Source organism: Nannobrachium achirus (genome assembly GCF_963921795.1).
Source record: "Nannobrachium achirus genome assembly, chromosome: 17".
In the NCBI taxonomy this organism is placed as follows: Eukaryota; Metazoa; Chordata; class Actinopteri; order Myctophiformes; family Myctophidae; genus Nannobrachium; species Nannobrachium achirus.
Genome location: NC_137824.1, coordinates 34,297,103 through 34,325,064, shown reverse-complemented (window position 1 = coordinate 34,325,064; position 27,962 = coordinate 34,297,103). Strand labels below are relative to the sequence as shown.

Here is a 27,962-nt window from a genome sequence, read left to right as displayed (position 1 = left end):
TTATAGCGTTTTGATAATACCGTGTGGACACACATATTTTTTTACACGGGCCCGTGTGGAGGCGTAGAGGTTTCCCCGGGGATTAAAAATCCGTTGTCGTCTGGACAGGGCCTGAATCACCAGTAAAAAACACTCTCTCATCTTGCTCCCCCCCTAGGTGACGACAGAACACTGCGACCTGAGAAGAAAGAAGAGGAGGAGGAGGCAGGGCTGTCATGGCGGCCAAGGTGAATGTTTTGACATTTTATCCGTCTTAAAGTTTACTTGTTTACCACTTGTTCCGTATGAAATGAAATAAGAGTAGTTTATTAAAGCATAAAGGTCACGGTGGCGCTTATAGTTAATGTTAATGAACATAACATTCATGTGTGTACTACTATTATTAGTCGGACTGTGTGCGTTGTGGGATGGGCTGTGACGTTAAAAACTAGCAGAAAATACACGTGTTTGTTTGTTCTTCTCGCAGTTTAAATGATACACACCAACACGTCGTCTTGATCAACGTTTTCAACCGCCTCGACACGTTTTATGTGGGTTGTTACTTGTTAGTCGTTTGTTTTGCCGTTAGAACACATTGTCCTAATTTCAAAACAGCACCAGAAACCTATAATGGCTTAATTAGTTCATTGTATGAAAGTGAAAGTATGACCCCCCCTCTCCAACTGTGCATACCTTCACCAGGGGTTGACACTAAGGTCTCAGAGGCACTTGCCCATCGGGCAAGTACAGGTCATGTTCTACTTGCCCGAAGGTAATGCCCACTTGCCCGAAAAGTAAATCGTCCATTATAAAATGATAGGTACGATTTTAATTACCGCTCAATTTAACACTTATTTTCTTCATTTTCTGGGGCTGTGCGATAAAATGTCATACATCAATACCTCCAAATCCAAATACCAAATACTTTAGCTATGATTGAATATGTCTATGGTTTCACACTTGTTATTTTATATTTTTAAATGTAAAAACAGCACATCATAGGTAAATAGTAGCCTGATTTCAAGACTCTTCAAGACTCTACGCTGGAGCTTAAGAGTCTGAGCCTGTCTGCATACTATTTGATTGAAAAGGGGAGGGGATTTCAAATTTGAAATTCCCAATCACAAGCGATCTGGTGGGAGGGGTTGTGTTTGACTTTTGCACACAAAACAATCCCTCCTCCCCCTCCCCTCAATGACATGCACCCAACAGGTCACTGTCTTTGATGTTTCACTGATTAGAGAGAATCACTAACGAGCTATTCGACACTTGTATGGCTCAATCAATGACTGCCCTTTTGAAGTTCAAAGGGAGCAATTAAGAACTCTGGTGAGCCACGCAGCCACCCCTCCCTCCACTGTTTCTGTTGATTTTCACCCCACCCCCCCTCTCTCTTGCTTTGAATTCATTGGTCGGTTTCGCTCGGTTTGAGAGGTTTTCGTTAGCAAGAGCCACGTCATATGACACATCCAGACCAAGAGATGCAGTTCACTCAGAGAGTGGGCAGGTCTATTGGCTGGAGCTGCAGTTCACTCAGAGAGTGGGCAGGTCTATTGGCTGGAGCCAGGCTAGGTAAATAGTGCTCTTATTTTAAATTCCACAGACCAGAAGACACAGCGCACTGGCCACTTTCAGGTGTTTAGACATATATCTCGTGTTGTGTTTATAGACATTTGTGTCCCCTCTCAAATGAGCACTTGCCCTGTCGGGCAACCTGAAAGCCAACTTCACCTGCCCTGACGTTTTATTTACCTGCTGGGGGCAGGTGGGCAAGCCTTAATGTCAATGCCTGCTTCACCATTCTTTTGTTTTTATGTTTTGACACTTGCTTTCTCATTGGCTTCTATTGACTTAGTTCCAATGACTTTCTCATGGCAATAAACATGAAGCTCCTTTTGAAGACAAATGGCAATTAAAAGTGCTTTACACATAACGTTAAGGATTAAGAAATGAAGGAAAGTATTATTAAAGGGTATGAGTACAATTAAAAATATGTATTTGAGAGTAATAGAAAATAAGTTAAAATCATGCAGGAAAAATAATGTTACGTATATGCACTTCAACAAGCTCACAACGTTCTTTTATTTCTCCATGAAATTATCCATTGTGCATATATGGGCTTTCAAAGATATGGGGTTAATATTGATGACGTCAGGGAACTCCATATATGGGCATAAAAGGGACACAGAGATCTCTATATATGTCCATTAATTTATTAGTGAATACATTTTCCCCGTGTAATGGGGAAAATCCAAATGGTAAGACAAACTTAATTTACGAAATTCGCTTCACGGCAACCACACTTGCAATTTCCAATTGCATCTTTCTAATAAAATAAAAAATAAAATAAAAATGCCTTTTTACAAATTTAGGGATAAAGGGCCCCATAAAAATGTGTCCAGACTCCAGACTGACAAATGGGTCCGGTCCCAGCTAGTGTTTGGGAACCAGTGCATTGGAGAAGTCCCTATGCTAATGGAGCAGAGTAGTTATGGCAAACTGAAAGGTAGTCTGCTTTGAGAGTTGTTAGTAGATCTGCAGTTTTCTGGGATTTTGTAGCAGATTTTTGTTGCAGTGTCCCTGCCCCTTTGTATATACTTAATGTTTGTATAGACTTACTGTTTTTTTGTTCTTTCTTTTTTTACTGACTATTATCTACTGCAGCATAGTACTGTGTTCTAGTCGTCTGTCATTCAATGTTATATGATATACTTAAATGGTTTCCTGTGGAAATAAGCTTAGTCTTTTCTAGGATCTCCTTTTAGTAGACCTTGTACCAGTGAACTGTACCGTCATGAAACTGTACCTTTTCCTATGAAAACTCCTAATAAAGTCTTCAATCAATCAATCAATCAATCAATCAAGGATGTCCTAGTGCATAAAACGCATGTTTAGTTCTGATTCTGGGTTCAGATTCAGAAAGTAGCAGCCCGGTCCCAGACATGTAACCTGAGAAGTGGGTGGTTCCTGGTGCAGCACAGCATCGCTTGTTCATCAAATGTATTTTAGCCCTGAACCATTCAGTACTTTATAAACCAAACCACAGTAGTATTTTGGAATTTGTTTTAATGACAGACAGGGAGCCTGTGAGTGTAAAGACCTGAAAGAACTGGAGTTGCATGATAATGATCCACTTTAGAATGAAAGTTAACATTATGGGTTGTTTAAGCTGAATGCACTCTCAGCTACTGTTAAGTAGGCCTATCACAATTATTATTACCTAAGCATCTAATCAATATAAATGTATTTTAAGATAATTAATCTCTATTATTTTAACATAATTGTCGTACATAGTTTCCATATTGAAAAATGTTCACACATTTTAAAACATTTTCAAAAATTGTGGAAATTGCAGATCTACAAGCTCGACTAATACCCCAATTTTATTTATTTATTATAATTACAACTTTTGAGTACACAGTAAATGATTAAATATGGCCTATTTTGTACATTATTTATTTTGATTATTGGTCATTGTTAATCATTTTATTTTGTTATCATATCCAATTAATTGTCAATTACAATCTTACTATCGTGACAGCCCTAATTTGGAGACTTTAGGATTGTTTTTGTTGCTTTCTTTTAGAACTTTTTATTCATATTCGGTGGCAGGCAATTTACATGCTATCCACAACTTTCCCACGTACCGTCGTGCATTGTGCAAAAGTTGTGCGGCAGCTTCCGGCGTTGCTGCTGAGAGTGATCTACAAGCTCTCAACAGTTGCATCTGCGATGCGACGTGAGCTTGTATGTCTGCTGTTCTCCGGAAGTGTCCCACAGATAATGCTACAGTAAATTCTCGCGGAAACAGGTGGATATATTATGTTTTTAAACTAGTGAGGATACTCAGCTATTTTCAGCAAAAGCTTTCTTCACAATAACAGAAAACTGCAAATACACTAGCTTAGATCCCTGAGGAACAATAACTATGTGGGGTTCAAGTGGTTTAAAAAAGCTTTATAAGCGTGTGTTTTAAACTTTTTTTTTTCATATTCAGTGAACGTTATCTTACTATAAATGCGAGAAATCTCTGTGAGCGTGCGTGTATGCGTAGATGTAATCCGCGTATCTCAAGAACCATTCGTCCCACTGGCTTCAGATTTGGCACGCACGTTCCCCGCCGCGGCGTGGAGTGCCGGGCCTCGACCCGACCTGACGCGCGGTTTTCCCGAACCGGCGCGAAAAGTTCTGAATCTCCTTATGCGAAGCTGATTGTTGACATCGGGCTGTTCCGGAGGAAATTGGCGCAAGCGCTGACTCATTGTGACATCACTTCATAAAAGGCTCTGACATCACGTACGCCACATGAGTCAACAAAGAATCTATGTGAGTGTGTATGTATGTATGTAATCTCCGTATCTCGAGAACCGTTCGTCCCACAGGCTTCAAATTCGGCATGCGTGTTCCCCGCCGCAGCAGGGAGTGCAGTGCCCGGCCTCGACCCGACCCGATACGGATATTAGTATAGGGTTTGCAAGGGTGGGGCATTCATTCCCTATTTACATCGTTCCCGAGTAGGCCGGCACCCGACTAGACACTTGGCCGCCCGAAGGGCAGAGATCTCCATATATGGGCATAAAAGGGACACAGAAGACAGACAGATACAACGATTTCCATTTATGGGCATAACATGGACGCAGACATACAGATATCTCCATATATGGGCATAAATGGACACAGGCAAACAGTTGGTCAAAACAGGTCGTATGACAACAGGTATAATGGGTTGGGCGGGGCATTCATTCCCTATTTACATCGTTCCCGAGTAGGCCGGTCCTCGACTAGACACTCGGCCGCCCATCAGGCAGATACAGGGATCTCCATATATGAGCATAAAATGGATGCAGACAGACAGATGGTCAAAACGGTTCCTATGACAACAGGTATAATGGGGTTTGCTGCATTAAAGGGCGGGGCATTCATTGCCTATTTACATCGTTCCCGAGTTGGCCAGAGCGCTGACTAGACGCTCGGCCGGCCGAGCTTCTAGTACATTTTAATAGGTGTTTGCCAATGATTGTTGTGTACCACCCATGGTGCAGGTGGTGATATTACACAAGGTGTGTGTGTTATCCTGAATATCGGCACGCCTGCGTTGCTGCTGGAACGAGACGAAGGCAGTGCAGAAGTGCAATTTGTTTTGCGACCAGCACAGCTGATTTCTTTGTTTGATGAGACCCATGATGCTCAATATCACCATGGATAGAGAGCTATTTCAACAGATTGCTTGGTGGGAACTACCTGTTGTATAATGGTTGTTGTGTTCCGTCCATGCCATGGTGCAGGTGGTGATGGTGGCCGTCCCCACGGTGTTGGGCCTCGCCTCCCTCCGTGTCTACAGGGTCTCCGATCCCCCAACGGAGGGGCTCATTCCCCGAGAGACGGTTAGTCCTGGCACTGATTATTACAGATTTGCCCAATTGTTTTCATCACAATTATTTAGCACGATCGTCAGAATAATTTCCATTCACCTGTGTAAAGTCATATAGCCGAAATTGTATATCTACAAGCTCACAACGCGTTGATGTGTTGTGAGCTTGGATTTCGGCTAGTTGAGCCTTTTCCGAAAATGTTGGAAAGTGAAAAATTATCAAATATATATTCATTGTCTGTTTTGGCCATAGTATTTACATTTTTCATTTGTATTATTGGTAGTGGACATTGTCAGTACATTCTGTGCTTGTCACTATGGATAAGTCTAAGCTATAAAGTACAACAAAAAGTTACAGAAAATGTCAAAAATAATCGTTTGTAACAAGCTCACAACACGTTGCATTGAGACGCCTTGTGGGCTTGTAGATCATAAGGCTGTTGGTCGTACAAAGTAGTGCAGGGCTCAAGTGGTTGGTTTAAAATGGCTGAACACCTCTGTTGTATTTCCTCCCCAGCTGTCCGTCTACAACCCACTGCCACAGTCCACTGGTCAGCTTCAGTTTGTTGCAGAGAAGCCCGGGGCTCTTCAGAATGGCTTCGGCTACATGAGAGAGACCATAGTCCCCTGTGTCCAGGCTGTTAAGGTAATGATACAACTCGACTCAACTTGACTTTATTTTCAAATCACGTTTACAGTTGTAAAAGGATATTTATTTTTAGAAGACATTACGGCTGCCACTCTTAATTCTTTTAGATAGCCTTTTAAACCACCCTTGCTATGATGAGAACATGGGCTGACGTGCTAGTGTTCTTTAGGTGGAGACAGTTGTCTGATTTTCACAATAAAATGTTGCCCACCCGCGTTTAGTCGCGCACCGTCCGTCTCCGCTAGGGTTAGGATCCTTTAGGAATTCCGGCGATTACGGTTCCATTACCTTCTTCTTCTTCTTTCGTGTATCATCATCCATTACCATTCCCTCTTTACCGGTCCGATGCTGTTCCCTAACTACTGGTATTCTTATTGGGTGTTTCAAATGAACCTTACAGGTCTGTAACTCAAGAGTCGATGATCTGCAGCATTCTCATTTCTTTAGGACAACAACCGCTCAATTTTCCATAAAATATAGAGGACCTCATTTTTGGCATTGCTTGCCATGTCAAATAAGAGACTGTACAAGCCTCAGCTCTTTCAAGAGACAACTAATGCTGTTTTTGTTAGCAAACATACATAGCTAGCCATTCGCGGTTAGTTATGGATGTGGTTGTTTGCATGTAGTACTGTGTGTGGGTTTATATACAGTGTACGGGTATGTGTATGTATATATGGTTATTTCTATTTATCCATTTCCTATATATCTATTTGTTATGGATAATTTCTGCCTTCACGGATGGTCACTATATACGTACTGAAACATTAATGTTTCATATTTTTATTATCAGTAATAACTATTCCTCATATCCTTGTAAATATGATTCTAAGCTTGAAGGATAGCTTTTAGGAAGGCCACTCGACAAGCCCTTCATGGGGTTTGTTGGCCTTTCCGGCACATCATTTTTTTAAATTTGTCTTGTTTATTTCTTTATATTGTTTTGTTTTTTTAAATTTTTGTTTTATTCAAATGTTTTAAAAATGTGCAATAAACTAAATTAAACAAAAACTAAACTAAGAGTCTACAAATGGACACTATGGTCCATTTAGTTCCATTTTTACACTCAAGAGTTATGGTGGTCCTTGAAATGAAAACACTCGTAAACCACTGGTATTGTAATTGTATAGCAGACATGAAGTTCACATACCAGCTCTGACAGTGTGATAAACCCGGTTTCCGGAAAAGGTTCCAATTGTGGTTTCCCAACCGTCAGCAAGGGGGAGAAGACGACAGCCACCTCATGGCCTCCCCTAAGTAACAAGAAATCTTGTGAAATAAAATGTTGCCAACCAGGGGCGCCTGGTGGCCTAGTGGACCAGGCGCATACCATATAGAGGAGGAAAAAATCCTAAAAAAGAGCCTTAGTTTTTGAGGTACCCCTACCCGGGGTAGAACAAAACGCGACATAGTTTTTTCATATCTTTAGGATGTCCCCTTCATGAAATGGATTGTCCCAAGTTTTACTTTGACTGCAAAAGTCATGAAATTGATCCATGAAGGGACTCATCACATAGGCAAAAAAACGCCTATCCTGAAAGATGGAGTTCCAAGTCAATCCTTTGTCATTTTCTACCTGCAGGTTGTTTTTACCTCATACTTGCACAGATGGTCCACAGGTAGTGTCCTTACATCCCAGAACAATCAGAATGCAAAAATATGGTTCTGTTTTGAATCTGCAGCCTTTTATATAAGGACTTTCTATAGGCGGAAATTACATTTCTAAGGAATGTTCCCCTGTAAGTCTGGTGATAATCTTCTATAAGGGGTAGAACAAAACGCGACATAGTTTTTTCATATCTTTAGGATGTCCCCTTCATGAAATTTACTGTCCCGAGTTTTACTTTTACTGCCAAAGTCATGAAATTGTTCCATGAAGGGACTCACCACATACTGTAGGCAAAAATCGCCTACCCTGAAAGATGGGGTTCCAATTCAATCCTTTGTCATTTTCTACCTGCAGGTTGCTTTTACCTCATACTTGCACAGATGGTCTACAAGTAGTGTCCTTACATCCCAGAACAATCAGAATGCAAAAATATGGTTCTGTTTTGAATCTGCAGCCTTTAATATAAGGACTTTCTATAGGCGGAAATGACATTCCTAAGGAAGAATCCCCTGTGATCCTGGAGATAATCTTCTATAAGGGGTAGTATAAACCCTGACAGTGTTTTTACTTGTCCTCTTCATGAAATGGATGGTCAGTAGTTTTACTATTACTGCAGAAGTCATGAAATTGATCCATAAAGGTACCCACCATAAAAAAGCTTACCCTGAAAGATGGAGTTCCAAGTCAATCCTTTGTCATTTTCTACCTGCTGGTTGTTTCATCTCATATTGCACAGATGGTCTACAGGTAGTGTCCCTACATCCCAAGGGGGAGGCTCTCTCCATTCCGACATGTCGCCACTCCGAAATGGACTTCTTATTGTCGGAGTGGCGACACTCCCATGGGCCTGCCTAATTCTCTTCACCTCAAAAGCAGCAAACATATTGTTCTATAAGCAGTCTATGGTATTCAGACTTAAATGCAGTACATTATATATGTAAGCCTATATTCAGTAGAATACACTACACTTTGTGCGCCATTCTTAATGCCAAATAATCAGCAGCCTTTTCTCATTTTCATTTATTTCTTTTTCAATCAACAACTATTTTGAGCAGTGTAAGGGAGACTGACCAATGTTTGATTATTTGGCATGCAGTAAGCCAAAGATTCTCAGATCCTGAAGTTCATGAATGTGCTTCGCCAGCTTGTTGAAAGCTGTATTATTGCTTATTCTGAACAGGCTGCTTGTTGCATTGCATCCAGTCAATGCGTGCCATGCTAGAAGACTCTCACACAAAGCCACTCCCAATGTATTTGTAATATCAGACATTGGGATGTATCGTTGTCTATCCCATGACCAGCATGCATGAAAATGGCAGCTATTCCAAGGAGTTGTTGACTGACATAGTAGGCGAGCAACACAAGTATATCCATAGTACTGTACATATAAATTAGGTCAGGGTCTGAGAACCTTTGGCTTGACAGATAGTCTACCAGAGGCTTCAGGATGTTCAAGACAATATGCCCTCACTCTCTATGGCCTAAAAAAGAAGGCAAAGGGCCAGGTGTGTTCTAGTCTTGATGATCTCCGTTGTATTCTTGCATCAACGACAGACATGCCAGTCTCACACCTGCCTCCCACTGAGGATATTTTTGAATGTTCAACAGGCTATGTACCAAACTGGTACAGTATATGGTGCCACAATCATGTCCCCAAACCCCTTTTGTGGAATCCAGTTGGGAAGGGTTGGATGCTAAAGGATACATCACTAAAGCCTGTCCTGTTCAAAAAATAGCCTGCACCAAGCAGTAAGAGACCTCACCCAACTCTACTGCTATGATAAGGATTGTTGCAGTCAAAGTAGTACGTGCCTCAATGTCTCTCTGTGGGATTGTGTTGTACATAATATTGCTCCTGTATTTACAGTACATTGCCTGTAAACTAAAATAAACAAGAAATGACACAATCCTTTTATACCAGCTTGTGCCTTGTGGACCAGCCTTGACTGTAGAGCATTGTAGTGGCCCTTGGTTGTAATCCACTGGGAACTGAATTCCTTCTTACCGTTTATATTATAATAATATATACCATCATACCATATTTATTACCATAACATAAATAGTAAGACTGAATTCAATTAATCCATTGACCAGCCATTGACCAATAGATACACAGCCGATTACGTCACGAACAAACTCCTGACAAAATTATGTCTGAATTTGGGAGATCACAGCTTTGTATCCATTGACCAGCTTTGCAAATTGGTCAGTCCCCCTCACACTCAAATTAGTTGTTGATATGAAACTAGACCAGGTCAACCTGGTTGTGCCAGACCCCCTGTCTGTCATCATCATTTATGACATCATGCCTTTTGTAGGCATGTCATCATCATGTCATCATCATATATACCCTTTATATAGAAAACCCGGACCGACAGACATTTGCTTATGTAGGCCTACCCATTTCATGGGTCTGGCAAATATTGAAAAAGAAATAAAGGAAATAAATTAAAATGAGAAAAAGCTGCTGTTTGATTATTTGGCATGCAGTAAGAATGGCACACATATATAGAAAAACTCCTGATTCACAATACAAGCATATTATGACATATTCTTCTGGTTTATTTTTGGTTGTTGGTGTATTCCCTATTGACAATCTGAATGGAGTTTGTTAATTTGTATTGATAATGAGCACCTTATCGATCCTGCTTATTGACCCATGGGCTTTTATCGAGCCCACTGTTGAGCGCTTTATAATATTTTGTGGAAAGATGTGAGATGTGAGATTCTGAACAGAACTGGTATCTTTTTGCATTGGCCAGTTGTTGTGAGTCTGAGTTTGTCTATGAGGATGAGAATTGACAAAAGTAAAAAATATTGTCATTTAATATCTTTAGAAAATCATTCATTAGTGTGCAGTAAGTGTTAAATGGCTATATATTATGAATAGTACTGTAACAATGTATTAATCGCCTCTTGTCTTGATTATTTAAACATGATGTCATGGGCCGCTATGCTTAATAACAAGCTTGATAAGCCCAAAGCTTATTGATACCGGGATATCAAGTTTGTAGTAGGCCCTTGTTTCCAGCTCCTTCCCTACCAGTAAGTGGAAATGGTGTATGATTAACTTGTGGGGATATTTCTGCCCTTTCTTGGTAAATCACTTTTTTGCATTCTGATTATTTTGGGATTTAAGGACGCTACCTGTAGACCATCTGTGCAAGAATGAGGTAAAAACAACCAGCAATAGAAAATTACAAAGGATTGACTTGGAACTCCATCTTTCAGGGTAGGCGTATTTTTTGCCTATGTGGTGAGTCCCTTCATGGATCAATTTCATGACTTTTGCAGTAAAAGCAAAACTACTGACCATCCATTTCATGAAGAGGACAAGTAAAAGTTATGAAAAAACGTTGTCATAGTTTGTACTACCCCTTATAGAAGGATTACAGGGGAATTTTCCTTAGGAATGTAATTTCCGCCTATAGAAGGTCCTTATATAAAAGGCAGCAGATTCAAAACAGAACCATATTTTTGCATTCTGATTGTTCTGGGATGTAAGGACACTACCTGTAGACCTTCTGTGCAAGTATGAGGTGAAAACAACCTGCAGGTAGAAAATGACAAAGGTTTGACTTGGAACTCCATCTTTCAGGATAGGCGTTTTTTTGCTTATGTGGTGAGTCCCTTCATGGATCAATTTCATGACTTTTGCAGTAAAAGCAAAACTCGGGACAATCCATTTCATGAAAGGGACATCCTAAAGATATGAAAAAACTATGTCGCGTTTTGTTCTACCCCGGGTAGGGGTATGGTAAACTTCTGGCCTATTCTTTCCTCTACTAATATAGGCATTGCCATTTCGGCATCAATGCCTGTCGGCGTCGCCGGTTCGATTCCCGATCCGGTCGACCTTTGCCGCGTGTCACTCCCTGTCTCTCCCCCATTTCCTGTCAGTCTACTGTCCTATCCAATAAAGGCAAAAAGCCCAAAAACAAATCTTTAAAAAAAAAAAATGTTGCCAACCAACCATCAAGGACGATGATACACGAAAGTAGTAGTACCCTAGACCTCACAGATCCAAGCAAGAACGCAGGTGTCGCTCCCCGTCCGAGAAGCCCCATAGAGATCTATTAATGATCTCTATCATCACACCAGAGATGGAGATAGCAATCCCACACAGGGGAGTTGCCAGTTAGGCGGTAGCTGCATTATTCGCAGAAAGAACCCAATCTTTTAACACAATCGGTTATCGGCATGACAAGATAAAAATGATGGAATAATTAAATGGTTGTTTGAAATATTTATTTTACATCTGAAAGATGTAGGCCCACCTACCTTGTGTGTGTATTGTGTGTTGATAGTAATGTGTGTTGCTGATTGGACTGAGTTAACCCAGCCAACACGCCATGCGGCACCAAAATCTAATTACATCCACCTTGGCGGGGTGATTATTTAGCTGAGCTGAAGTGAACTCATGCATTCTATCCCTTTGTTCAATTCCTTCTGTTGATTCCATCACATCGTTGCATTCTATGTGCGTTCTATCTCTTCACCCCCCATCTATCCTTTTTATGTGGTTACAGAGCCCAGTTCTATGGAATCCAAATGGAATCCCATTCCTGCCACTGAATAAAACATTTTATATAGTGTGATATATTTGAGGGTTTTTCATCTTTACAAAGTAATCTTCAAATGATGTGTGATGCAAGTCACGATTGCACGATTCCCACACAATGGGAGCGTGTCTGCGTCGTACGTGTCTGTGCACACAACAACAGACGCCCGGGAGTCAGACAGGAAGAGGCTGTGGTCTGGTTTCCAGATGGGTGCCGCTGTCAAACCCTGAAGCTCGGGAGATGTGACATCTAGATTATTGTGCTGACACTTGACGCCATCGCAAAGTTCCATCCCTTGTTTGTGTTCTCTTGCAGGGCGCCTGTGTCTCTGTGAAGAATGGAGGTTTACACGTTTACCACGCTGGAGAAGGTGAGTCAACACTAAACACATAACAACATGGCTGTTTAACATTCATGCTCTGGGGGTGTCCCCTCCCCAAATAATTATTTTTATTTTCTCAACTTTATTTTGAATTTGTCTAGTTATGAGTAACATTTGAATTAGTAGTCTTCAAGAGACAAGAAGGTGGCTGCACAGTGCACACACAGCCAAAGTACCAATATTTTACTTTAGGACGCAGAGTTAAGAAAACCAACATTTTGGCAGGTAACAGTAAAGTAAAATATTGGCACGTTGGCTACCAGTGTACCGCTTTTTCTCTCTCGAAGATTACAATTTCTGCCATGAGCCGGCACGGTGTGCGTAGTATTCTCGTGCACAGTATGAGAAACATTTAAACACTGTACAAAACAACAAAATAGAAAACACATGGAATCCCCCAGGATAAAAAGAAGACAGATAAATTATAAGACACACAAGTTTCAGTTGAACTTGACAGATGTTTCTGAAGATAGTATAACATGCTATACACATAATGTTATATCCAGGTAGACCGTCAATACGATTAAAGGAAAAGTCTATGAAAGGACTCGGGTTAAGCAAAGTTTTTGCTGGCTTTACATCAGGTTTTTACATAAATTAGAAAAGAATAGGGTCTGTAGCAAACAAAAGGCTTATGATATTAGCACATTTGATAATCTTTACAAATCCAGCAGTCTCACAGCTCCTGATTTTCTTTTTTCAACACATTTTAATCCTGACTTGATTACGTACGTAAAAAACATGCTCATTTTTTTATGAGACTGCATAGCATAGAGCTGTATTTAATTTGAATGTTAACTTTGTTGTAAGATAGAGTAGGAGTAAGCAATTTACCCCGAGTGAGAGGACATTATGCTCTCATAATGTCCGCAGTGAGGGTGTTATCGGACGAGGCGCAGCCGAGTCCGATAACACCCTCACTCAGGACATTATGAGAGCATAATGTCCGACCCCGAGTGGTAAATAGCTTTTCTACCACTTTTTCCCGTATACATGAAAGAAAACACATAGTTGTAACTTGCAAGGATCTTAAGTTACAATCATTATTGCCTATAAAACTTCCGCGAGACAGCAGATAGTTCCACAAACAACATCTTCTACTCACCAACAGATGGCGCCAACTCCATACTAATCCATGCGTCTAGCTTACAGCTAAGCTAACGTCAGTTAGAAGTACCGTTCCGGCCGTAAATAGAGGCTGTTCGCTTCCAGAAAGGCATAGGTTCAGAGAAAAGGGGCTTTAAAGTTGGCGGATTGCATTGGATCCAAATAAATCGGCGACTATAGCATGCACGTTAGTAAACATAGGACCGTTGCCACCGTCATTTGTTGGTTGGGGGAAAGGTGTTCCGACTACCTCCTGAAGTCCCCGGATGTACACTGAGGCGCATTGATCTCGGACACACAACTTTGCGGCAGTTGTCCTCTCATAACCTCCGGAATTTAGCCAATCAGAATCCAGTATTTGAACACGTGACTCGAAAAAGTGGTAGAAGACACCGTTTACTCTACAAACATTAAGAGGTGATCTTGCCAAGTCTCTCTGAAAGAGTTAGCCAGAAATAGCCACCTTCCCTCATGATTTGAGTAGAGAAATAAAAGTCTCCTGTTGGAGACATATTCCGACACTCAAAAGTTGCGCCATGATTTGGAGAACACAATTGGAAAACTTTGCCAAGGGCATAAATTCTTGGCCAGTCTAACCAAGAGTGTATTAACTCAACCCCTAAGGTAAAAGTGATTGATTTAAAACACATTCTGTTTTTCTTCCAACCGCCTCTGAGGATTGATTCTACTCTTAAATTTACTTCACATAGGACAGTGATTCAATACATTCAATCGATAAATGTTTGCCTAGTTGGTGCCTTATAATTCAGATTGACATAAAACAAATGCAAGAGTAGAGCAAGCTTCAATTTGTAGATCGTTTTACAAGAAAGCAAAGGATGTTTGGTAAATTTGTGACATTGTGTCCATCAATAAAAATCGAAACAATTTTTTTTAATTACATGGTATGCCGACTGAGAAAATACTGTGTCTTGAGCCCAGCCTCTAATAACCCAAATTCACTGCAAAGGTTGGTTCTGAAGCAGTCCAGAGACCATTGCCTCCTGGAGACGAAGGAGAGTTCTTGATGACCCATGCAGAACAACTGTGTTGCTTTTGGTTTCCTGCAGAGAGTGTTGACAGATGTAATTATCGTCTAGTGAGATGAAGGTCGAAGAAAAGTGGAGTATTATTACTTGAACCACTTAAACCCTATAAACTTGGTTCTGGGATCTATTGTAGCCTCCGTCCTAGTTTCCCTCTACACCCATTCTCTTTGCCGATCTACAAGCTCACAATGCGTCACCTTGAAACACGTTGTGAGCTTGTAGATCTCAACGTGTTGTGAGCTTGTAGATCTGCTATTGTGTTCACTCCAGAATAGGGACACCGGGGTTCATACAGTTAATGGTATTTATATCTTTATGATCTCTCTCTCTCCCTCCAGATGTGTATCATTTCCTAAAAGACCCTCCTTCTGGCTTCGTGCCCAGAGTGGGGTGCATCACCATGGCTGGCCTGCTGGGGGCATTCCTAGCACGGAAAGGTAACCACAAAGACACAGCAAACTGCATACTTTCTGATGTAGACACTTGTTATTGTGATATAAAGTAGAACACAGCTGCTTGAACGTAATGCTATGCCAATGATCACAATGTTACATTAACATTGTGAGACCAGATTTTACACTGGTGCTGTCCAGTATGATTACAGTCATATCCATTTTCAATTCATGAACGACAAGCAGGTGCATAAATGTAGTCTAACAACAGTTACAGATTGTATTGAAAAGTATTTAAACATACCGTAGCCTGATAAGATAAGATCATATATATAGCCTTACCAGCTCCACTTTGTGGTATATTAGTGATCAGATAAAATTAAATGTATCGCCTAACCAGCTTCACCTTGTGGTATATTAATTAGCTACTTTGTAATTCACAGTTTGTGTGCGTGCCGTGGTTGCATGTGTAATTATTTCTCAACAAAATGCACAAATGCATCAGCCGTTAATTAGAACATGTTTTCTTCAGAATAATGAACAATCAAAGGGGACTGAACAAAATGGGCACTTAAGAATAATCAGTCTCTACAGAGAGCTTTTAAGTTCAAGTGGTAAAGGTTTACGAGATGGGACTGTGTATTCTATGTACATGTATATATTTTTTAGATTAATATCATGGTTTAACCTGCATGTGACTTGAGCTCGTAGTCACAGTGAGCGACAGCTGTTGTTGAATTGTGGTAGGACAGCTTGACTATTGTGTAACGTTCACTAGCAGAAAAGAAAGTACAGATTGTGGTGATGACATTAATAGCTCAACCCTTTGGTATGCATGACATAACTGTGGTAAGTTATGATCCCAACCCCACTAGGCCTTTTCACTTGAAAATCAGCTATTCTCTGCGAGTGACACTGCTGTTGTATTGATGTATAGAATAAATGAGTCTTTATGTTAGTATATATCGTCGCTGTCGGGTGGAAACCTTGTATGTCCAAAACCGTTCCCTTTTTTACTATTATTTTAAAAGCGAGTCAATGTAGTGAAAATTGCCGATCTACATGCACCAGTGCGAGGCGTTGTGTGCTTGTAGATCTGCTATTTTCTCTAGTTTTGTGCAACAGCCTTGTGTGATGAAGCAGGGCTTTACTTTACGAAAAAACATACAAATCTGAAACTTGGAGATGCAAGGTTTCTGCCCGACAGTGACGATATATATATTCTAATTCCAGCAGCTGTAACCCTAATGCCTACAATATGGTTGATGTTGTGTGCAGGTTCCCGTCTTCAGAGAGTGGCGGCTCCCCTGGGCATGGCGAGCGCTGGTGCCGCTGTGTGCTACCCGGCCCAAACCGTTACTGTAGTGAAGGTAACAGTAGTTTGGACCATACTGAACACTCAGACCCCATACACAAAATAATAAATATGTATAAAAGAACTGAATTTGAGGTTAGAATGCTGAGTTTAAAATGCTATGGAGTGGCGATTGCCAGCCCCCTAGTCTAACCTAACGTGGACATTCTATGGCCCAGAGTCCGACAGATCTCATCGGCTCCTCCGGAGTCTCCGAATGGACGCGGCGGGGGACATGACTCCTGCTGCTGTCCACTTTGAGTTGATGAGGAATTGATCCGTGGTGGAGAACGAGTGATAAATCATAGCGATTTTATAATTATAATGGATAAACCTAAACAAACCAGTTCACATGAACAATACTGATGTAAAATAAGATATCTGAACGGCTACATATATTTTATATACAATTTAAATGTTGTGAGCCTCAGTTACAGGGGCGCTATCCCAGGCTTTTCTTTCTTGAAAAGTCTGGATCCCGAGGCTACCAGCCCCCCAGATACCAAATGACAAAGCATTGCTCCTTTTCCTTCTACCCAAACAATCAGGGACTAATTCCTAAATGTATACTCAGTCGTATGACACTGACAAGAACAGCAAACAAAAAGAACTGATCTTCAAGCTAACGCAATGCCCCGCCCTAACAGGACCACAATGGAAACAAGCCCTTAGGACTTTTTTTGTTATCCTTTTAGCATCATTGTATAATCGTAGTACCACTGTAATATTTACATACTGTTAATAATTTAATCAATCAATCAATATGTTAGTTTGATAATCTGTTCCGGTCTGCAAGCAATAACTTTGTGGGGTAGATTATAAATAATTCAGCTTAAAGACCACACCAGCCTTTATGAAATGTGGGTCCTTTGTAACTCTTTGATAAGAGTTCGCTCCTAAAGACTGTTATTGAGATATAATGCCCTATTCATCATCATGATTGTCATTGAAGTCTGATGTCTCCTCCACAGTTGACGGGTAAGAAGATCTATTCTGCAGGCCAGTGGAGCGGCTCTGCTGTGTCCTCTCTGTTCAAGTCCAAACCAAAGGACCTTCCAGCCCCCCCACCTCAGGTAAACCAACCAGCATCCTTAAAACTACTACACCCCCCCCACTAATAATGTAATGCAGTGGTTCACAAATGTCAAGGTCTCCCCTTAACTCTGACAGTTTACAAATGGAACAAAATGAACCCTAATGGGTTAAGTTATTGTCATGTATGGGTCAATTTAGACCCCCCCTAAAGGAATCCACAGAGTCCTTGGAATCCACTTTGAAAACCTCTGTTGTAATGCAAGGCAAGGCAATGTTATTTGTATAGCACATTTCAACAACAAGGACATTCTGTGTGCTTTACATAAAACATCAAACAAAGGAAACACTAATAAAATAATAAAATTACATTAGTATGCATGAAACAAAATAAGCTAAAATCAATGGATTTTACATTGCACAGGCGAAAAGAGAAAAGATAACTCGATCAAAGGCAGCAGTAAACAGAAAAGTCTTTAGTTGTGTTTTTAAAAGAAATAAGAGTGGCAGCAGATCTGCAGTTTTCTGACAGTTTGTTCCAGATATGTGGTGCATTAAAACTAACTGCTGCTTCCCCACTAGGTTTATGTGTGGTTGTAGGAACAGAAAGCAGGCCTTTCCCAGATGATCTGAGAGGTCTGGATTGTTCATGTTATCGTACAAGATCAGAAAGTTATTGTTGGCCCTAAACCATTTAAAGGTTTACGGACCAACAGTAGTATTTTGAAATGGATCTTTGGTTGTTACATTATAATGTAATAACATCCATACAACCACAGAAAGTGACACTGTAATAACGCACAGATAATGTGCAGATAAAAACATCACTGATCTCCTTGTATTTTTATCTTGAAATTCTACCCGTGCCTTGGAAAATGATAATGAAAGAAATGTGATGACGCATGATGCTCCACTGAGTATTACCAAAACATTTCCAGCCAAGGGTCAAGGTTTTCCCCGTGACAGACACTTATAATACAGCCTTGGTAACATTACAGGCAGTGTGGAGCTGCCTCCTCAACAGCTAATGAAATATTATAAATTCTGCTGTTGTCATATCATCTGCGTAATTCAGCAGTTGGCGGAGTATCTTCGGTTGGCGTTCCCAAAAAAACAACGTTATTTCTCTTTCCAAAAGTGAAGGGTCTTCTTGATTTAAAGGGAGTAGTTCACCCCCAAAACAACTTTCATTCTATTGATTACTTATGCCATGGAGACTTGAGTTCAATAATATTTTTGGTATTTGTCACATTCCTAAGACAACGATTTGATTACAATAAATGTACCCCCATTGATTCCGGATGGGGACCCAAATGGAATCAATGGGGGGTAAATTTACTATAATATTTGTTTTTGTCTTAGGAAGGTAACAAATACAAATACATATTATTGAACTCAAGTCTCCATGGCATGAGTAATCAATAGAAAGAAAGTGGTTTTGGGGGTGAACTACTCCTTTAACAACAGACAGATAGATGAGAGGATTTTGGTGAATTAGTTTATACTAGTCCTGTGCCCGGGGGTGTGGAGTATATGGGTGCACAGTATATGAGGCAGAATAGTCACTATTGACGTCCAGTTGTGCAATACCCTTTGTATCCCTCTGTCTGCTGTTTCACCCGTTTATGCCCGTTTATGCCCATATACGCCTCGCAGCGTGAGGCAGCGTGTCTGCTATTTTTGGCTAAAGTTCTCGGAATATGGACACTAGGGTTCAAGTGGTTGATAATAAAAAAAAAAGAGAAAACATTTTCTATCACACAAAAATGTGGAGGACCCCCTATAGTAACTCAGAGGACCCCCGAGGGGTCCTGGACCCCCTGTTGAAGACCCCTGTTCTACAGTATGTTGGAGAATGTGACATATTGTCCAGCTCTACTCGATGATGCTTTCTTTTCCCATCAGCCAGAAGAAGTGCCAAAGCCAGAGTCTCAGGTTGTGGAGGAGTCTCCTGCTCCAGAGCCCCCTCCAGCAGAGGGCGCCACTTCCACTGACACAGAGACGGTGGTGGAGTCGGTAGCAGCCGAGCCTGTTCCTGTGGCCGAAGAACCAGCCGCTCCCGTCCTATCAGAGGAACCTTCCCCAGCTGACCAGAGCCCAGGTACTGTACTACTGATGTTATTACCTCCTCTGCGTGTGTGTGTGTGTGTGTGTGTGTGTGTGTGCGCGCGCGTGTGTGTGCGCGTGTGCATAACTCTGACTGTACAAATGGAACCAAATGGACCCTTTGGTTCCATTTGTACACTGTCAGAGTTACAGACTTGTATGGGTCAATTTAGTCCCCCCTAAAGAAACCCACAGAGTCCCGGGAATCCACTTTGAGAACCAATGACTTGGAGTACTCACATTCATGAAAAGTATTTATTGCTTTGTAAACGTAAATTGCACAAAGCCTGTTAATTTCATCCAGCTGTCTTTCTTTTTATGCATGCATGTGAATGGAAACAATTCTATTACAAACAATTATACAGAATAATCAAGATGATCTCAAAAACTTGCTTTCAGGTGATTATATGATGATTGTGACGTTTCCATGTAAAAGAAAAGTCATACATTTTCCTACATTTCCATTTTCCGCGCTGCAAGCTTGTTGATCTGCTATTTTTCAATAAGTCATGAAAATTTGTGCAAATCTTTGACTGTATGTATGCATTTTTTAAGCGAACTTGTAACTCATTTGTAACTAAAATTTTGCTTCTGGGGTCCCTGGAACTAAATATTTTGAGATGGGGGTCCGTGGCCAAATAGATATTATTTTGGGGGTCTTTTACATGAAAACGTTGTGAGCACCACTGACATAGAAACAGGTTTTTCAAAAAACCTTAGAAGGATTTAGAAGACACTTACAGAATCGGGTCAAAATATTCAAATGTTCACGATTTGTCAAAAATAGCAGATCTACAAGCTCACAGCGCTGTGAGCTTGTATATCTACTATTTTTTAATAGTTCAAGCATAAAATAATACTTAATAATGCATCCCGGTCAACATAAATTTGCAATGGTGGACAGCCCTATTCATCCCCATTGGTGTGTCCTGTGGTGTCCAGGGCCTGTGGTGGTAGAGGAAGCTCCAGCGGAGCCGACCTCCTCCCCCACAGCGGTGGACGAAACGCCTGCAGCCGAGTCCATCAGCGCTGCTTCTCAGGAACCTTCAGCACCCACGTCAAGTAAATCTAAATTTATTGATCTTTGCTTCCCGTGCACTCATTCCCCCTCAATTAAAATCATACTTTTGTACAGACACTGGGATTTAATTTTATCTATCTTACAGTCGGTGTAATTTACAGTCGGATGTTTTTCAGTGTTTAGACGTTTACGTTGTTGGCACAAACGTAGAATAGTGGGCATATATTCCATACAGCTGATAGATGTTTAGTGTAGGAGAGAGATTTGCGGTTTCCATGCTGCTGGCATGGAAACCGCACGCACGCACGCACGCGCGCACGCACGCACGCACGCACGCACGCACGCACGCACGCACGCACGCACGCACGCACGCACACACACACACACACACACACACACACGTTATAGATTTTGTTCAAGCTGGGAAAGAGAAAGCCATAGAGCAATCTCTACTCAGGCTAAACGTGGTTTGATGCAGATTGAGGTGGTTAGGTATGAAACCAGCAGTAAAATCCTGGGTGTTCATTTAACTCTGAGAGTGTACGAATGAAACCAAATCCATTTGGCTTCATTTGTACACTCTCAGAGTTCTAAGTGGATAAGACAACTCAGACACCACCTCTCTGCTGATATACCGCATTACCTCTCACTGACCCCGTTGCTGCTGTTTCTCTTCTGCTCCTTCCAGCAGAAGAATCTGCACCAGCCGAATCTTCAACACCTGCTGCTGAGGAACCATCTGACCTCACACATACCTCCCCTGTGGTGGAGGAATCATCACCTCCACCTGAACTCTCCCCTGCACAGAGCACCTCCGCAGGTGCTAAGAATATTGATTTCCTTCTCTCCGGTCTCTCTCTTCGTCTCGCACACAAACGCACACATTTTGGCAGTATTGGACTTTAACTGAGTACATTTGCTCAAGCACTGTACTTAAGTGCAATTGAGAGGCACTTTATTGAGTAGTTTTGCTACGTTATCCTACTACTCCATTTCAGAGGAACATATTGTACTTTTTGTTCCACTGCATTTATCTAATGGTATAAATGTACGATAACATGTCTGTGATTCTGAAATGGGCATACAGCATAATGACATTTACTTTTGCAAACGTAAGTGTATTATCTGTGTTACACCACTGCATTTTGGATCCTCTTGCTGTGCTTTCCACTGATGTTGTGTATTTTGTCTTTGTGTCTAGAAGCTGTGTTAGAGTCTGTTCCAGCTGAGCCTGGTTCTGTCCCTGCTGCCTCTCAGGAACCTGTATCCAGCCCAGAACAGACCACTGAGCCTACAGCGGCTCCAACTGAGCCCATCGTTGCATCTCAGGAACCCACCCCCATACCAGTAGTTGCTGAAGCCAGCCCAGAAGCAGTAGTAGAATCTGTGTCTGAAGTCAGTCCACAGGCAGTGGTGGAAGCTGTTTCTGAAGCCAGTCCAGAAGCAGTAGTGGAAGCTGTTTCTGAAGCCAGTCCAGTGGTGGAAGCTGTGTCTGAAGTCAGTCCAGAAGCAGTAGTGGAAGCTGTTTCTGAAGCCAGTCCAGAAGCAGTAGTGGAAGCTGTTTCTGAAGCCAGTCCAGAAGCAGTAGTGGAAGCTGTTTCTGAAGCCAGTCCAGAAGCAGTAGTGGAAGCTGTTTCTGAAGCCAGTCCAGTAGTGGAAGCTGTTTCTGAAGCCAGTCCAGTGGTGGAAGCTGTTCCTGAAGTCAGTCCACAGGCAGTGGCAGAAGCTGTGTCTGAAGTCAGTCCAGTGTTGGAAGCTGTTCCTGAAGCCAGTCCAGTGGTGGAAGCTGTGTCTGAAGCCAGCCCAGAAGCAGTGGTAGAAGCTGTTCCTGAATCCAGTCCAGTGGTGGAAGCTGTGTCTGAAGCCAGCCCAGAAGCAGTGGTAGAAGCTGTTCCTGAATCCAGTCCAGTGGTGGAAGCTGTGTCTGAAGTCAGTCCAGTGGTGGAAGCTGTGTCTGAAGGCAGTCCAGTGGTGGAAGCCTTGTCTGAAGCCAGCCCAGAAGCAGTGGTAGAAGCTGTTCCTGAATCTAGTCCAGTGGTGGAAGCTGTGTCTGAAGTCAGTCCAGTTGTGGAAGCTGTGTCTGAAGCCAGTCCAGTGGTAGAAGCTGTTCCTGAAGCCAGTCCAGTGGTAGAAGCTGTTCCTGAAGCCAGTCCAGTGGTAGAAGCTGTTCCTGAAGCCAGTCCAGAAGCAGTGGTAGAAGTTGTGTCTGAAACCAGCCCAGACCCAGTGGTAGAAGCTGTTCCTGAAGTCAGTCCAGTGGCAGAAGCTGTGTCTGAAGCTGGACCAGAAGCAGTGGTAGAAGCTGTTCCTGAAGTCAGCCCAGTGGCAGAAGCTGTGTCTGAAGCTGGACCAGAAGCAGTGGTAGAAGCTGTTCCTGAAGTCAGTCCAGTGGCAGAAGCTGTGTCTGAAGCTGGACCAGCAGTTGCTGAAGTGTCAGCTGTGACAGAACCCCCACCAGCCCCAGTGCAGACACCTGCTACTGAAGACCCCCCCGCAGAGACCTCCAGAGGTAATATGTAGACTATATACGATAACACACACACAAGTTATTTTCTTTTCTTATAATCAAACCCTATTCCATCACCCCAACAAGTAACGTGTGTATTCTTTAACCACTAACCCTTGCCTTCTCGTCCTCCAGGGGGAGCTGGTCCCGACCCAGCCATGATGGACTTCGGCCAGTCCAGCCCTGAAGATGACGACCTGTATAGCACACGCACGAGCTGAGAGTCACCAGAACAACAACAACAACAATGCTGTCACCTGCACTTCTCATTCAGACCAAGTATTTACATTCTGAACCAAAAGAACAGTTAAGTAATGTAAATAGAAGCTTTGCTTGTTAAGGAATCTTTGAACCAACGTTTCCAATGCTTTTCCTTTTCTAAACCTGTTTCTTACCTCATAAAATGGTCCAAGTCTAATTGCGTACTTAGAGACGAGTAGACAGCGTCAGTTTGTATTTGACTTGGCAGAGTGCAGGACAGAATGCTAAATACTTAAACAATAAAAGCATAAACTGTACGTTTGAAATTGATAAACCCACTTTGAATCTGGGATACCTATTTTGGGCAGGTGAAAAAAGCAGAACTATAAGCTTGTAGATCTTTTTTTTTTTTGCGCAACACCATCGTACGACAGAGTATAAAATATGGCTTAAATGTACTGTAAGTGTTTTACAACAGATGGCAAAGTTGTTTATTGTTCTCCTTGATGCCGTCCTTTACATATAATAATTGCCTCTTGTGCTTATTACCGCATGGTGTATTAATTTATTTGCTTTAGCCTGCTGTGTTGGCAGACTGTACACTACACATGCTTGTACCAGTGATCATTATGGTAATACCATACCAGTGAAGTTTCGTTTCCTTACATCAAACACCTTCCTGTCCTCAAATGTTTCTTTGGGTAAATAAATCAATGTGTATATTTTTCACACCAATGCTTGTGAGTTTCGTTTTTAATTGTGTTTTTTCAGGAGCAACCAGGCAGTTTCTCTGTGTGAAAAGGAAGCAGTAAATTACGAGCTTTGGTTTCATAAGCCACCCCTGGTTGCAAGTAGTTATGTGTAGTTTGACATTTTTGGTTGGTTGGCTTTGGATGGTTTTCAAAGATACTATGACGATTTTATGGTATAACATTTTTTTTGTGTTTTCAACAACCACCATCAGCTCTCTGCTGTTTTACTGTGTTTCAACTAGGGATGTAACGGTATACCGTATTATGGTATTACCGTGGTGTAAACAGCCACGGTATTGACACCGTGAGATTTCCGATCTCACTGTATTTTAATTATTTTGAGTGCAAATTGTGCATATGATGCGCAACTCCACTGGCACAAGTTACGACGCGAAACGCTGATAAAATAAAACATTTCAGTTCACGTTCTCAGTCTCCCACTCAGTCACATACTTCTATTTCACAGCTGCAGACTGAACCGGGGTTTCCTACCTGTGCTGCTGAAAAACAGATCATATTGTATTCCATTGGCTGCCGTCTTGGTTTAGTCCAACCAGCATCCCCATTAAAAAAGGAAAGGAGTGTCATACCATCCATGATCCACACAGGTCTGTGTCTGTATGTGGACCCTGTTTGTCGGAACATCGGCCAGTGGATAGGTCCATATATATGGAACAAAATAATCCCTTAGGTGTCCATTTGGTTCCGGCCGGCACCGGTGGACCCCCCGCGGCATCCACCCGAACAGCTGATTAAGTTATGTGTATATTCTTCTTTTTGTATTTTTTGTATCTTTGTGTATATATTCTTTTTTTGTGCCTTGCTATTTCTTTTTCACTATACACAACAGTACTTTTTTTCCCCTTTCGTAACCTTTGTAACCTTAAACTACTTTGCTGCCTCTGGGCAACTGATTTTCCCCCTTGGGATAATAATGGTCTATCTATCTATCTAGGCCAGTGGGTGCCCCCAGGATCTGCTATTTTTGGCTAAAGTTCTCCTTAGAATGGGGATGCTATGGGGTTCACGTGCTTAATGCAAAGCAAATTAATCTACGACACAAAGATTTGGTCGGACCCTCTGAGGACCCCCTAGGGGTCCCCGGACCCCCTGTTGAAGACCCCCCCATATATAGACAGTTGTAGAAACCCGGGCTGCGTGGCGTAATCTACATATCAACTTCGGGGTCCTTGACATTAGAAACAGTTTGGGAACCACACAGTGTCATGTGGTTCAGCCGTTAATTAGCACAAACACACAGTGCAAAGCAGTTATTTATGTGCCACTGTCCCTGGCATAGTCACCGTCCCCTGGCAACACTTCAAGGCTCTGGAGTTTTGGCACTGGTCTGTGTCATGTTGTCTGGCGTTCTCCCAGCTCCCTCCGCGACCGCGAAGAGAGAGGAAACGGAGGCTCACAATCCCTCGAACTCTGACCTCTCACCCCCCGCGACCTGCATTTTCCACTGTGGCCGGCAGAGTTCACCAGGGGAGGAGAGAGAGAGGGGGCTGCTGGGAGATCTTTCCCAGAGTTCAGGCCGGGCGGGAAGACCACGTCATCGTCAAATAAACATACAGCACACTTATCTGCAAAACCATAAACATGAACGTTATGTAAGCAATTTAAGGGTGTTTGAGTGGATATTTTGTTTACCCCACACATTTCTCCCTTCCTTATGTGTGTGTGTGTGCATACCGCAAGTGAGCGGCTGTGTGCATGTACATCCTCGTGTGTGTGTGTGTACAGTTTTCCTGAAATCCACTTTTCCCATGACTTTAGATCGGGTCATGTGATTATAGGTGCCCAGTCCCCTCTGTAAATAGAAACAGGACTAATGCATCTCTACATGTGGACGCAATCTGTCAGCCTGTCACTGTTCATCCACAGAGCAATATTCTGTGCATAAAATGCGGGACGCAAAAGATATATATAGGCTAGCATTGATTAAAAAAAGAAAGCCATCAAATTAAAGTAGGACAGTCGAAGAATAGAAAAGCAAACCAAGTAATAAAAGTGGTCTATGGGGAAAAATAATATTCAAATGATGATATAAATATGATCTAGGATAAGGGTGAGGTTAACCACTGCTGGAACCCTATAGCGTCCCTATTCTGGGTTGAACATTTGGCATTTTGCAGATTGATTATTTTCAGCGAAGCGATTTGGTGTAAGGCGAGAGGACCTGGTAGTGGAGGACTCCGGTCAATTATGTATACTAGTCCTTGTCAGTTTGAGCATATTTGCTCCGAATTATGTGCAGTTTGGGTTATGGGGTGTACAGAGTGCATGAGGGATTGAATGTAGGAGTCTCAGAAGTAATGTTGGAGAACCCAGACGTATCGGTGATGTCAGCCGTCTCCAAATTTGGGCACTGTTTCAGCATGCAGCTGCTACCATGGCGGTGGTATCAGTGATGTTAGTCATCTCCAAATTTGGGCACTGTTTCAGCATGCAGCTGCTACCATGGCAGCGACACATGCACAGTAGTACAGGAGGCGGTATCAGTGATGTCAGTTATCTCCAAATTTGGGCACTGTTAAGTATCAGTGATGTCAGTATGCGTGTATATCAGACAGACAGAGACAGACATTCGGCCGTCTAAAAGTAGGATAAGGCTTAAGTGATTAAAGAAACACGACTAGAGAGTTTTCTTTATATTTGTTTCAGATGCAGTTAAATGAACTATAGCCACACAATCATCCTGGTTTTAAAGTAGCTGGTAGAGTCATTGATTGTCCCGTTGTTAAATTGTTGCTTTCTCTTCTTCCATTTTAGGGAGAGGACAAAGATCCACGGCTATAATGCTTTTCACAAAATTACACTGTCATGTGAGCACGCGCCACAATCCATCTTAACTACAGCAGAGGAGAGCAGAGGTAAAGAAAGAGAGGACTCTTGATAGACTAAAGCAACAACAAATAAAATGATGAATGCTGAGAATTGATTGAAAATGAAAATATTAACTAATCAAGGGACGGTTGGGGGAGATTGATGAGCGGCCGATTGGGGAGTGCGGCTGGGGAGTAGTATAATCGCCTGATTTTCTTCATTCTTCTCTGCTCTCTTCATGCACTGCCATGTGGTGGAAAAAGTACTCACATGTTTTACTTACTGCAATATATAAATAATCTGTTACAAGTAAAAGTAACTCAATTCAAAATGTCCTTGAGTAAAAGTACAAAGGTATTGGCATCAAAATGGACTTAAAGTCCAAAAGTAAAAATAGTCATTGTGCAGAGTGTCCTATTTCAAGTTTTCAAATGTATACAAATATTTGGAAAATATTTACAAATGGCCAAAATGTATATAATTTTGAAGTGGTTAATGTATGTTTTGTAATAATAATCAAAATCTACAAAGAAACTAGCAACTATAGTTTTCAAGAAAATGTATGGAGTAGAAGTACATTATTTGGATATGAGATGTAGTGGAGTAGAAGTATTGTAAATTGAAAATACTCAAGTAAACTATTGTACAAATATCTCAACATTGTAATTACAGTAGTTACTTTAAACCACTGGCGCTTGCACTCACACGTACACACAGGGCAGAAGAAATAACACATATTTAAATACATATTACAGTGACACCTGTGACATACTTAGTTACTTACGCCTGTAGCACAACTTTGGGCATGGGCTGTGAACAAGCTGTTCCAGTCATGTATGACCAGACAGACCTCTACACATCTGCATCCAGGTCACGCCACCAGGTGGTTTTTTGGTTTGCCCCTTTCCATTTCCCTTGAGGATTCCAAAAAGAGGGCATGTCTCGTATGTTAGGTGCAGGCTTGCGAAGAATGTGACCAATCCATCTCCAGCGTCTTTGGAGGATTTCTTTCCTCCACAGGCTGTTAGTCTGGTTCCTGGCCAGGGTTCCTGGTTGTATTA

General features: G+C 41.8%; 1 protein-coding gene across 16 annotated transcripts; it reads left to right on the top strand.

Annotated features, from left to right (window-relative positions):
* The first annotated feature begins 136 nt into the window (after positions 1-136).
* LOC308301827 (uncharacterized protein) lies at positions 137-24,051 on the top strand. 16 transcript variants are annotated; one of them, XM_080745944.1, is made up of 14 exons: positions 137-227; positions 5,265-5,363; positions 5,868-5,996; positions 12,486-12,540; positions 15,047-15,145; positions 16,379-16,470; positions 17,426-17,527; positions 19,392-19,587; positions 20,535-20,654; positions 21,302-21,433; positions 21,815-22,020; positions 22,327-22,384; positions 22,835-23,122; positions 23,255-24,051. In XM_080745944.1, the coding sequence occupies exons 1-14, from the start codon at positions 216-218 to the stop codon at positions 23,338-23,340; spliced, it is 1,674 nt and encodes a 557-aa protein (XP_080602070.1). In that variant the 5' UTR covers positions 137-215; the 3' UTR covers positions 23,341-24,051. The 16 variants fall into 16 exon arrangements, with proteins under 16 accessions (XP_080602070.1, XP_080602068.1, XP_080602066.1 ...); XM_080745942.1 differs by having other exon boundaries at positions 22,327-23,122; XM_080745940.1 differs by having other exon boundaries at positions 21,815-22,048; positions 22,229-23,122.
* Positions 24,052-27,962: the final 3,911 nt, after the last annotated feature.